Here is a 13,940-nt window from a genome sequence, read left to right on the forward strand (position 1 = left end):
CACAGCTGTGTCTGTTTCAGAAGAGCCTGGAATGACTACACTGGTGATTGTATTTTGATAAGGAAATGCCAAGGATGCAATAATGTAATCAGTGAAAGATGCAAAGTATAGAGTTTTTTCTTCTTGACATCTTAAGTGGTCTATGTAACATTGCAACATAGCAGAGACCACAGGCCGTGGCAGATAAGGAGGCTCTGTAACCTGGTCTAATTGTGAAACAGGAAGTCACTGCTGGTAGGAATCGGGGATAAATTAGGTTTGGTTAGCATTTTTAATACAAAACTACCTAGTTCCTGAGGGGCGCGGGTGGCGCTGTGGTCTAAACCACAGAGCCTAGGGCTTTTTGATCAGAAGGTTGGCCGTTCAAATCCCCGCAACGGGATGAGCTCCCATTGCTCGGTCCCTGCTCCTACTAACCTAGTGGGTGATCACACATGGTCCCCGGACGTTTCACCGTCTATTGATCCCTGTGCCACCACTTTATTTCTCGCTGCCACCACCCAGGCCCTACCTGGTACAATACTGAGTCCAGTCAGGGTTAAATTGGAACATAAACTTCTGTTTATTTATTGCAGTTTAACAAGTGTGTGGTTACATAAACGGTATCAGTCAATTACAATCATGGGGTGCTTATCCAGACCTATAACTTCCGCTACCTGCTCTCACTCACTAAACCACCTCTCAGGTATTTACTTGCCTTCCTAGGTCCTAACTGTTCCTGACTCAGCTTATTTCTCTACACTAAGTCAACCTACCCACAGACTCCATCTCAATTCACTCCCACTCCAACCAACCACCCAACTCCCAACAAACTCCTCCCTTCGCCCCTCCCAGAGCTGGTTTTATAGTCCCTCTGACTCCACCCCCCCGGGTTCTGATTGGGTATGTGCTGGTCCCGGGGGGAGGTTACTGTGAGGCGTGGTCAGAGTCCAGTCCTGGGTCGAGGGTTTGGAGACTGTCCAGCAAGGGCGAAGCGGGGTCCAAAGCAAGAAGCCGGGCGTGGACGGGAACTCTGGAAGAACAGGTCTGGGTGCTGGCAGAAACAGGTTTCCAACGACGTTGCTCCCGCCACCTGGGACTGGGCTGACTGGCCTTTATTTCCTCTGAGGCCAGGGGCGGTCCCGGCCCACAGTTGACCCGCCTCTCCTGGCCTTAAGGCGAGCACTCCTCAGAGAACTTAGTTCCCTCCGCCTCTCTGCCCTGAGCCTCTGCAGCTCAGGAGAGGCTGGAGGGTTATTGGACCCAGGGGCAGCTTCACCTTCCTCTGACAGGGCTGGGAGAGGCGCACCTGCAGGCAATGGGCCCTCAATCACCTCCGGAGCCAGAGTGGATACATCTGGTGTCTGCTCCTGAGGATCCAGCACAGGTGCAGGCCCTTCAGATTCAAGCCCCTGCCCCGGCTCAGCTGGCCCTGGAGGTGGGGACTCCTGTGCAGGCTGGGACTCCTCAGGTTCAGATTCTGAATCAGATTCCTAGGCCATCACAGGGTAACTTGTTTAACTATTTCATCTCCAGCACTCTCATATGTTAACGTCGCATACCTAGCAGTTCGAAAGCACGTCAAAGTGCAGGTAGATAAATAGGTACTGCTCTGGCAGGAAGGTAAACTGTGTTTCCGTGCGCTGCCCTGGTTCGCCAGAAGCGGCTTAGTCATGCTGGCCACATGACCCGGAAGCTGTACACCGGCTCCCTTGGCCAATAAAGCGAGATGAGCGCCACAACCCCAGAGTCGTCCACGACTGGACCTAACAGTCAGGGGTCCCTCTACCTTTTTACCTAGTTCCTGCTTCCTGAAGCAGTGCACGGATAGAAATGCACTTGAAGTCTGCACTTCCCTGAATTTTGTGATGCAGTTGTCCAACCCAAAATGCTGCGTTTGTGAAAATTGAATGTGTTATGCTAGGGGAAATTGCTAGCAAAAACGCATCTGAGAAATGTACACTAAAATGTTGACAAATCATTGTGAGGACTCCTCCCCCCCTTTTTAAGGAAGTTTGAAAACTGATGGGCAATGTGAAGAACTGAGCTTAAAACTGGGGAAAAAATGAGAAAGTGAAAGAAACCAAATAGACAGATTTGTCCATCCATCCATCCATCCCTGCCTATATCGAGCATGTATTCACTGTTTTTAACATTTTCCTAATTATTTTTCTAGGTTCTTACTAATGGCATCATTGCAGTAAGTGAGCCATCAATGGACGAAGATAACCCTGGTCAACTTCCAGTCAGTTTTGGAGGTATTGCTCCCTTTTATGCTGATTTGGATACTACAGGCGGACATGGGAAAGTGTACTACAGGGAAGATTCATCCCCAGATGTCCTCCAGCTTGCTGCTCAGTATATTAAAAGGGGCTTTCCAGAGTCTGCCTTTGATCCAAGCAATGTTGTCATTGTTACCTGGGATTCTGTGGCTCCTTATGCAGGACCTGGAGAAGATGTCGCTCTGCAAGTGAAGGTGAGCTTGTGACAGCATAGCAATAGACAAATGAGAAGTACGGTACCTGGACGATATGCAAACTAAGTGAAACTGCAGGCCTATGTGTCTTTGCTTGGAGCTTACCCCCTAGTGAATGGATGTAGCTTGCAGCCTAGGAATGGCAAAGGCTTTTTGGAAGAGAGAGATGCAGGTTGTAAATTTATCTTAGTTATGCAGATTCAGAACTTCAGATTTAATATGTCAAATGAATGCTTTGGATCCACAGTCGGACTTCTTCATTTTATGAATTACAAAGTTCTGTGATGTTTAGTGTTCAAAACAATATCCTTTTTTGGAAGAATAGCTTTGAGGATACTCCTAAAGATAATAAATCCTTGATTCTATATTCTGTAATCACGGAATCAACTCAGCTTGTATTTAAAGGGCTTGTCCACATTTGAGTCCACATATTTAGCTTTTAATCAACTTTCTTCCACATTCAAATTACATCAAAGTAGTCCACACCCATACTTTGAATCTGTATTTGTATATTAAGAGCAAATGTGTTCTTTCCCCCCTCATACCAGTAGGTAGTGTATTCACATTTGTGTTTGCCTTCTTTTGTTCTAATGTGTCAGTTAAGTACTGACAGGACATGCACACAGCTGTCTGTGTGCACACACTTTGTTTTTTTAAAAAAACCCTGCCCAGGAAGTGTGCAAAAGCACACAGTGAAGCAATTGTAAATTTTTAATGTGGTTTGCTTGTGCAGTTTTCTGGCTTTGTGCAAATCTGAGGGATCAAATGTATATATAGCTATGCTATGAGAATAGCTGAAAAAGAAATGGAAGCAACAAGAAAGCAGGGAACATGGGATGGGGAGCAGCACAAAGTGATAACTGACCCACCCAAAAACAACAAAACCAATTTTCTATGACCCCAAATGGATCAGTTTGGATCCTAATTTCTACCAATTTACTGGATTATCCCTGTATCAGATAAACTTGAATTTACAAGGGAAAAGCATTACGATTGGTGTTGGGTGATGTCATGTGTTCTGGGCAAATTGATTGCGAATGCAAAACAGCCGAAAGCACACAGTGAACTCCAGTGTGCACAAACCCAGAGTCTCGTCTTTATGTCTAATCTTGCAATTTTTTTCTACAAATAAATAAAATTTAAATCTTCTCCACAGAGAAACACATTCCAGGCTGTTTTAGCGTCTTCTGATTCGAGTTCCTATGCTGTTTTCCTTTATCCAGAGGATGGTTTGCAGTTCCATAGTACACATACTAAAAATAATAAGGAAATTATCCCGGCTGTTGTTGGCTTCAGTCAACCCTCTACAAATTACTTCTTATGGGTAAAACCTGGAATATACAATATAATTGCTAATGAAGAAGAGTTCATTGGAAATCTGCACAAGTATGCTTTTTATTTATTTTTTTAAAAAACTGTATTTCCTAGAAGACTTTTTGATACGTAAATGATGTTAGTAATCTTCTATATCACAAAATGCAGTTAATTTTCATAAACTTGAAAAGGGTTTTTGATATTCATTTCTAAATCAGCATTCTTATTTTATTTGAGGATAAGGGATCAGAAATGCTAAAAGTTTTTTCCACCTGTGTACCTGTTATAGTCATTGATGAAGCACCATCAGTGTGCATGTCACTTTACATTTTCATACAGTGGTACCTCGGGTTACATACACTTCAGGTTACACACTCCGCTAACCCAGAAATAGTGCGTCAGGTTAAGAACTTTGCTTCAGGATGAGAACAGAAATCGGGCTCCGGCGGTGTGGCGGCAGCAGGAGGCCCCATTAGCTAAAGTGGTGCTTCAGGTTAAGAACAGTTTCAGGTTAAGAACAGATCTCCAGAACAAATTAAGTACTTAACCTGAGGTACCACTGTATTCTAAAAGTCAGTTTCAAGTTTGACATTCTAAATAGACAACAAAGACCTAAAATGCATTTTGGCCCCAAAATCAAACAAATATACTCTGAAGCTTCCATCACAGTAAGAATAAACAATATAAATTCATCCCTGGTGGGGATTTGATGGGGAACAAAGTAAGGCTGTCCACTCTCTCCTTTTTTGTTCATTAGTTATCAGTGGGGATGTGATTTTGGTGATAAACTCGTCCCAAGTCAGTGGAATAGACTTTGGTCAAAAATACCTTTCAAGTCTATTTGGCAATCAATAGAGAATTAACTCTAAAACTCACCTATAGATGGTACCTAACTGCTAGGAAGCTGGCAGTGATCCACCCTGGTGCCTCACCATGTTGCTGGAGGGGCTGCCCCACACTTGGTACATATCTCCACATGTGCTGGGAATGTACAAAAATCCAGGTTTTCTGAAATTCAGTATTCGAAGGAATTAATAAAATAACAAAACAATAATTGCAAGTAAGACCAGAATTAGCTTTATTGAATATATTCCAAGACAACAATCTGGATTTACATAATAAAGAATTAATAAGCCATTTATTAGAAGCAGCGAGAGACAATATAACCAGATACGTACTGGAAAGACCTTTCTAGCACAATCATATACATGTAGTAAGAAAACAGTTTGGGAAACAGCCCTCCTTGAGAGATTAACAAATAAACTACAAATGACATGTGGACAAATCAAGAAAGATGGCTTTACCCCAGTGTGGTTAATTTCATAGCATATGCTAGCAGTGGCGGAGCTTCATGCTCTGGCACTGGGGGGGGGGAGAGCAGGTGGGGGCATGGCTGATGCATGTCCTGGGGGCGTGGCGTGCATCCTGGGGGCATGGCACACTGCCCGTAGGGGCCTGGCGTTGAGCGCGGGCAGGGGACAGCCGCAATGGCTCCCCATCGGGATTGTGCTGCAGGGGGAAGTACTCTCCCCCTGCTCCCCTCTTCCTCTGCCACTGTATGCCAGTATTGCAGGAATTGAATACACACACCCCTAATCAGCATTTGGCTCCATCTGCTTGATCTAAATTTAAATTTAAACATATTTTTTTATATTTGACTTTGAACCCCTCTCCCACATTCATCAATATACCAACACTTTATATTGTTTCATTGAGCAAAAATGACCATTACTCATACTTAATCTAAACACAACCACAAGGGCTCCCGATTAGGCATTTAGCTATGCAATGTTGAATGTTATCTGTTAACTCTGTTCTATCCTGTTTCCTCTTTGTTTTTGTTTAAACCAGTTTCGTCTAGCGAGTTTTCCGTCTTGCGAGGCATTCGTCTTGCAGGGCACCACTGTACATTAACCACTAAAAATGAACCATATGTTGCAGATATTACTGCAAATCTATTATGCTATTTTTGTGATAAATTACATGAGACTATGTCTATTTATTTGTATGATTTTTTTTATTTCTATTATCCTTGTTTCTGAAACCCAATAAAAATTTCTTACAAATAAATAAAAACAGACAACAAAGGAAGGTGCTGGTGCTGGTGGAAGAGCCATTACAGTGTGAATGTTTGTTCATGATAGGCTGAACAAATGAGTTGCTCACACATTAAGGCCCAACTTAGGTTGGCATGGAAGCTACTGAAAAATCAATACAATATGGGTACCAATTTCCTTGGGAAGTGGTTCGCATGGAGTGGTGTGCAACTTAAGTTTGATTTTGAGCAAATGCGATAGCATCGTGGTTGTGGCAATCAAATCATAGATAACATTAACTTTAAAAAATATAAAATGTACAGTTCTTGCTTTAATATACAGTTAGAGATTTCTTTTATTTTAGGAGCAGCAATATGGGAAAACAAGGAGTCTGGGCATTTGAGATTGGTGGCTCAGATAGTATCCTGCCAGCCAAAGTCACTGAGACTGCTACCAGTGCAGAGTATAGTGATTATGACCAGTTTCAGGAAGTGGCTACAGAACCGTCCATATCAGAGCAAGGTTCCATTGAAATAAACCAGCCGGAAGTATCCGAAGATATTTCTAGCAGAGGAGATCAGCTGCACATTAGCTACAACTTACCTCAGCCAGCAGAAGCAGATGGCTTTCAGACTCCTTATCAAGCTTTAACAGAGCATCCTCCAGCTGCGAATCCGTTCCCAACAGGGAAAAGCCCACCTCTCCAGTTTCCAAACCAGCAATTTCCCAGGCACCACACTCAGATTATTGATGTAGAAGAAGATGATGAAACTGGAATTGGTAAGGTCATTCAGTATTTGAATCGTCATTTCAGGAACCACAGAATTGACTAGCATCATGATCTGATCAAAACCCGGTAGCCTGTTTGAATAATGTGTACATATACCATCTATGAGTCCTGTTTCTCTTTCCCAGAGAGGCCAGATTCTCTCAGAGCTTAAAAATTATATTTAAAGAGAGAGAGAAAGAGTGGGGGGGGGGGAGAGGGGGAGAGAATTGGACACAGATCCTCCAGAGCCTATTTCCTTCACCACTATGCCACTGAGAGTTAAGGGCACAAGTCTGTAGTAGGAAACCAAGCCAGATGAGCGGGGGTATAAATAATAAATTGTTGTTGTTGTTGTTGTTGTTGTTCTCTGCAGCCAATATTCACTGGCATCATGAGAACAGTGTGTGTGCAGCCCTCAAATTCAGTCAGTTGGTAGGGGTTAACAGGATTTTCCTGCATGTCCTGGGAGTCCCTGCTAGGCTATAAAGATCTATACTGTACTATCACTCCTCAGATGTGATATCTCAGTTGCCACAACCATTACTTCAGAGGGAGGGAAGTGAAGTACAGCCACTCCTGTCTGGCTGCAGCCAGGCTATAGCAAAGGAAGAAAAGGAAGCAGGGCCACTTGGATGGCTCTGCTGAGAGACCTATTCCTTTTGGCTCTTCCTGTCTCTGAACTGTTTCCAGTCTAGCTGGTCAGTATAAGACATTACTTAAAAATGGATGCCTGAATTTGCTTGTTGTCCTCCTTCCTCCTCATATTGTTACGCTTCTCCTTATAACTTTTAGATTGTAAGCTTGAGGTCAGGGTTCCTGTTTTTATTGATCTGTAAGCCACTGGGAATATTTGTGTGAATGTATGTGGGAGGGCCTTTTAGACTAAACACTGAGGTAAAATAGTTATTTAAAGAAAGGCAATACTTTGTCAAGTCAAGAACAGCCCTGTGAAATGAGCAAACCGTAATGATTACATGTAGCACAATAAGTGCTGTTATGTTAATTTGTGTTCCCTAATATAATTGTTTAAAAGCAAAATATAAATTCCTGTGATAGAAATCCTGGTTCACAACTATCTTAGAATGGTAGAGTTGGAAGGGACCCTGAGGATCATCTAGTCCAACTCCTTGCAGTGGAGGAATATGCAGCTGTCCCATACGGGGGTCGAACCTGCAACCTTGGTGTTAATCTGCATCACACTCTAACCAACTGAGCTAGGAAGGAGAGTGCTGTGAATCAAAACATTGGTTGACTCATTGTGACTGTGTTGGAAATCAGCATAGTCCATTCTGTAGGGACCCATAGATTTGACCCCTGTGTAAGCTGTAATTACTTCCCCATGGACCAAATGCCTGCTAATGGCTAATGACATTCTGAAGGCTGCTTTATATGTCACAAAGCAGGCATTTACAGCATGTCCATTACATGTCCCTGCAGTGGACAATGTATTTTAAGGTGCTTCTCATGTTTCAAAATACAGGCCAGCAAATCCATGCCCAGGAACACTTGGCAAAGTCCTCCTGTATGTCTAATTGTGTACATGCAGGCATGTATCTTCCCTTCAGATTATTTTTTTATTTATCACCTTCCACACACATCTGAAGCTTCAAACAGCTTTTTAAAAAAGGAAAAGCAAAACAGAAAATAACTAGATTTCTGTTTCATAAATCTAGATTTGTGTTTCATAACCAGAGGGCTATGCAGCAGTGCTGGTGCAGGAGGCAACACTCTTGCAGCAGGAATAGCGTCTCCTGTTGTCTCCCAGTGGTGGTATATTTTGCTGTCCTGCCAGATGACTATTTATTTCACAGCTGCCAAGCAAAGTGACAGGGAAAATAAAACTCACCATGTGTGGGTTAAGATGCTTTATGGCCAAGACAGGGGCAACATTTCTGACCGCTCTCCGAAATGCATTATGCTGAGAACTTTCCTTTTTTACTCTCTCTGCAGTGTTTCGTTACAGTACAGATGTCCAGCAAAGCTGTGCAAACAACCGTCATCAGTGTTCAGTTCATGCTGTTTGCACAGACTATCCAAATGGCTTTTGTTGCAGTTGTAGTGCTGGCTACAAAGGAAATGGCAGGCAGTGCGTAGCAGAAGGTAATTTAAAAATTGTTTCAAAACTCATGACTCTAATATATACTACACATATGCATTTTAATGATCATTTTTTTTCCTACTGAATGCAATTATTTCCATCATATCTCCAGCAACGCAAAGCATAGGGATTGAGCATGCTGCAGTAATAAAAGGAAGGTGCTGTCACCTACCACCCTTTTAGATTAACACTTAGAGATAAAAGACTTGCTTAACCAAACTGATAAATGGGATACATTTTATGCTTGTGTTTAAACCTCTTACTGAAGAAAGGTTCAGGAAAACTAGAGATCTGCAACACTAGAGGAACTTGGTTTGTGAAACTCATTAAATTGTCAGAAGAAACTACATTATGTAATACTGCATTGGATGAGCAAATTATGCAGTTCCATTTTTTATTGAACTTTAGAAGCAAATAAACAGATAGTGCACTTTTTATTCCAAATTAGGAAACTAGTTGAAATTTGAGCTGATTCTCAGCATATAAAGGAGTTCAGAAGTTTACAAATAGAGATTAAAGATGTATGGATGAACATAGCAAATATATTCTATGTAAATATCAACATATATATGTAAGTGGTTCATTTGTCTAAAGTGAATAAGGCAGTGCCTAGTTTCTCATTATTGTGATCTGTTATTATTTTACTTTGTAATAAACATACAAAGTTTACAACACAGACCAGTGTTTTTAAGTGTGGTGCTTCAAAGCTTTTAATATATAATGGCTGTGCTATATAACCTGGCTACTTTGGTTTTGTTATAATAAGGTTCTCCTCAGCGAGTCAATGGAAAAGTCAAAGGACGGATCTTTGTAGGAAACAATCCAGTCCCAATTGTATTTGAAAACACTGACCTCCACTCTTACGTCGTGATGAACCATGGACGGGCGTACACTGCCATCAGCACAATTCCAGAAGCTTTGGGTTTCTCCTTGCTTCCTCTTGCCTCTATCGGAGGTATCATTGGGTGGATGTTTGCTGTGGAGCAACAAGGATATAAAAATGGATTCAGCATTACTGGTAAGTTTTTACATTTGCTTTTTAAAAGTTGCATGCATCTGTTTTGTAGACAATTCACAGGGACTCTGTTGTAAAATAAAGAAGTTCGTTGCTGCCAGTCTGCTTCAAAGGACATGCCTCAGAAACATATTATATTCCTCCATAGACCATTTTTGTAACGTTACACGAACCTCTCTTAATTTCTGTAAGACAGGAACACTTAATTTAGAGAAACAAGTGACAGCAAAGAGTCATCAGGCACAGGTATAAAAGTCCATATTGTTTGCTGCCCATCCCAGTAGTGACCTTACTTTTGGGCTGCTAGCAAGTGGTGAGAGGTAAAGCATTGGTGATTTTGTCCAGGGTGTTGTGGACTGCCTAGACCAAGGAAAGGAAATTAGATGGAGGGAAAGTTGGGTCACAGAAGAAGCTAGTAACAAGAGCCATCTGCAGCAATACATATTTTTAATTGTAGTTTTGGATTTTATTAGTTATTGTGTTGTATGTTGTTGTTGTTAAAATTTCTATGCTGTCCTTCATCTGAGGATCACTGGGTGGTTTACAATATAAAAAATACATACAATAGTAACAAACAAAAACAACAGCACCCCCCCCCCACACACACACTGTGTAGCCCCAGTTTTCCTACAGTGAAACTAGAGAAAAATCGGAAGCTTCCAGGACAACTAATCAGAGAGGAGCGAGAAGAGTGTTCAGTATGTGGTTTTGATACTTAAGGAGAGAAACCAAAAGGACAGTTGGGGGGGGAAGCTTGAATACTGGAATAGTAATAACTCAGACTGCAGAGAAGAGGGCGATACAGATGTATTTGTTTTCTGAACTGCCCTGTGATCTTAAGTTACTTCTGGGTGGCTGTGTAAATTCAGTAAGTATAATAAAATTAATGGCACAGCAATTTGTGCAGGTGGAAAAGGTGCTGTAAACCGAGTTCCCACTGAAATCTCTTCCTTCTGACTGGTTGAATAATAAGGTAAAGGTAAGGGTACCCCTGCCCGTACGGGCCAGTCGTGTCCGACTCTAGGGTTGTGCGCCCATCTCACTTAAGAGGCTGGGGGCCAGCGCTGTCCGGAGACACTTCCGGGTCACGTGGCCAGCGTGACAAAGCTGCTCTGGCGAGCCAGCACCAGCGCAGCACACGGTAACGCCGTTTACCTTCCCGCTATAAAGTGGTACCTATTTATCTACTTGCACTTAGGGGTGCTTTCGAACTGCTAGGTGGGCAGGAGCTGGGACCGAAAGATGGGAGCTCACCCCACCACGGGGATTCGAACCGCCGACCATATGATCGGCAAGTCCTAGGCACTGAGGTTTTACCCACAGCGCCACCCGTGTCCCTAGGTTGAATAATAAATGTAGGCAAAGGACATTCATCAGGACACGACCACCAGTTTATCACACTACCTGCCTATGGGGGAGTGAAAACTTCCCCTTATGTAGTTTTGGTATTGCACCAAAGCTTAAAAAGTGATCAGTAGAAAGCAAGCAGACAGGAAACTCTCTTGAGCAAAGGGCAACTTCAGGCTTTTCTTGAATTTCATTGTTTACATTTTTTGCTTCAAAACAGCTGCTCCCCACTGATATTACTTCAAATACGTCTTTTGTTTGAAAGGTCACAGGGGAGAAAGTTCACTCATTTCAAAAATTACAACATTTAGCTGATACCTATGAAGGTAACAGCATTTACCATGCTGTTTTAGGGAAATTAAGCTGGGAGAAATTATTCTGAAATCTGTACTATTCCCACCCCCCCATTAAAACTAGTACTGTTTGTCAGCTTATGTGTGTGAAAAGCATTTTATTTTTTTTGTTAGCACTATATTCAGATCCTACTAATTCAATACTAACGGCACAGCATGTAGTTCCAATGCAATTCATAACCAGAAGGAATAACTGTACAGTGGTACCTTGGGTTACAAACACTTCGGGTTACAGACTCCGCTAACCTGGAAGTAGTACCTCAGGTTAAGAACTTTACCTCAGGATGAGAACAGAAATTGTGTGGTGGCGGCGCGGCAGCAGCGGGAGGCCCCATTAGCTAAAGTGCTACCTCAGGTTTACCTAAAGTGGTACTTCAGGTTAAGAACAGTTTCAGGTTAAGAACAGACCTCCGGAATGAATTAAGTTTGTAACCAGAGGTACCACTGTACCTCTGCTCAGAAATGAAGCCTTTAAAAACTGGGCACCCATGTAAAAATCACTCATCCTACCATTGCTGCTCCACTTGGGAAGGGGAAATTGTTCTTCTCTCAATTGGAGTTCCCACCTGCTGCTGTTTGGGGAACTTCATCAACCCGCTCAATTCCCCAATAAAGCTCCTGTGCTACTCTTGCCACTGTTCTATGGATGGAGAAGGCAAACTTAGGTGAAATGGATAAGGGGGTTGTTAATTTCAACTCATTTTTAGAGAGTTTAAGGGGCTGGTGCCTTGTCCATTTCACTTATTTACCCTTCAAAAATAGGATGCAAATACCAGCACTTGGGCATACAACATATTTTAATGTTAAAAATTTAAATCAAATTTTCCATCTTCATCTCTGCAATCCCAGTATAGATCACACTTGAAAATGACACATACATTGACAATTCCATCTCAAATTTTGCTGGTATCAGTTCTGGAAACTCCATCACATAGGGATGCCATTTTTAGAGTAGGCTGTGGTCAGGTTGTGTCCAGGAAATGGAGAGAAGTAAGTTTACACACTGTCACCAAATGAATCATAAGCCAGTCTGCAATCCATTCCTTATCAGAAGTAATGCTGGAGAACCCTTCAGTCATTTCAGTCTTTGGTAATGTATACATTTCTCTTTAACTAGAAAAACGAAGGGCCACCAATTATAACCAGATCCCATAGTGTAGGTTTGACAGCACATTCAGTTTAAGGAGACTGCGGTCTCAACTATATGCGTTTCAGCACATGGAGAATGTTTATTTAAAAACAGAAATAAAAAGTTTCATTAATCTTCTAGGTGGTGAGTTTACAAGACAAGCTGAAGTTACATTCCTCAACAACAATGAAAGGGTGACCATTAAACAGAAATTCAGTGGAATTGATGAACATGGACATCTTACAATCAGCACAGAACTTGAAGGCAAAGTGCCTGAGATCCCATTTGGTTCTTCAGTTCATATAGAGCCCTACACTGAGCTCTATCACTCTTCTAGCTCAGGTGAGTTGAATAGTTGCGAAACCTTGCTACTTCCATTTCATTTTAACAAGTTGTCTAAGCCTGTGACAAGAATGAGCACTGCAAGAGGAATCTTCTGTTTTGTCCTACATTTGTCAAGAAGCTTGCCACTGTAACATTTGAAGAGCTTTTAGACTAATCTTTTCATTGAATTTGGTTCCTATACAAATTTTCAATACACAAATTAAAATTTCTAGCTGTATATAAAGTAACAATCATAGCTTTGGGTCTTTTTAATACACTCATATGTGAGTACCAAAGATTGAATGAATTTACTCAATATTTTAATTCCCTTCTTATTTATATAAGATTCTTTCCTTGTTTCAGTTATCACATCGTCATCTACTAGAGAGTATACAGTGACAGAACCAGAAAGGGATGGGGTGTCTCCATCTTATACAGTTCCATACCAATGGCGGCAGACAATCACATTTGAGGAGTGCATTCACGATGACTCTCACCATCCAGTTTCAGCAACTCAGCAGCTATCAGTGGACAGTGTCTTTGTCTTGTATAACAGAGATGAACAAATTTTACGATATGCCATGAGCAATTCAATTGGTCCAATTGGTATGTTCAGTGAATTTTTTTCTGGTTTGTTTCCATTGTACTGTTTTAAGGTTCATTAGATTCCTGTCTCTTTTAACCTGTGGGCTGTCAAACGGAAGAGATTATTTGTAAGAATGGTCCCAAAGGATCTGACTAAAGGTACATCTATTGCAACTCTTGCTTCCCACAGAAGCTAGCTAGGTATCTCTGAGAAGCGCACAAACAGAAGTTGCCCACCTTTGCTTCACATTGATTGGCATACAGCTTGCAGAAGAGTGCACAAAAGTATATGAAATGTTCCACATTCATAGCAGATGCAAAGCCACAGTCATTATTCTGTGGCATGTGATGAACTTTTTGTGTCATGCTTCAGGAATGGGGAAACATGCAGGAGCGATTTTTTTTTCTTGGGGCAGGAGAGAGAAGGGGTAGGTCTGCCCACTACTGGCTCTGGCCTCACCCTCTTTTTGGCTTTTCTTTTATGCACAGCCCTGGCCAACCCCAGTATGTGACTC

At 42.0% G+C, this 13,940-nt stretch overlaps 1 protein-coding gene across 1 annotated transcript in view; it reads left to right on the forward strand.

Moving 5' to 3' along the window:
- NID1 (nidogen 1) overlaps nucleotides 1-13,940 on the forward strand; it is a 52,423-nt gene that overhangs the window by 9,226 nt on the left and 29,257 nt on the right. The window contains exons 2-8 of the mRNA XM_079971807.1: nucleotides 2,156-2,455; nucleotides 3,612-3,841; nucleotides 6,170-6,585; nucleotides 8,525-8,674; nucleotides 9,439-9,690; nucleotides 12,658-12,858; nucleotides 13,204-13,446. Coding sequence (XP_079827933.1) covers nucleotides 2,156-2,455; nucleotides 3,612-3,841; nucleotides 6,170-6,585; nucleotides 8,525-8,674; nucleotides 9,439-9,690; nucleotides 12,658-12,858; nucleotides 13,204-13,446 — 1,792 coding nt within the window. The remainder of the gene's footprint in view (nucleotides 1-2,155; nucleotides 2,456-3,611; nucleotides 3,842-6,169; nucleotides 6,586-8,524; nucleotides 8,675-9,438; nucleotides 9,691-12,657; nucleotides 12,859-13,203; nucleotides 13,447-13,940) is intronic.

This window comes from Podarcis cretensis, assembly GCF_951804945.1.
Source record: "Podarcis cretensis genome assembly, chromosome: 3".
NCBI lineage: Eukaryota > Metazoa > Chordata > Lepidosauria > Squamata > Lacertidae > Podarcis > Podarcis cretensis.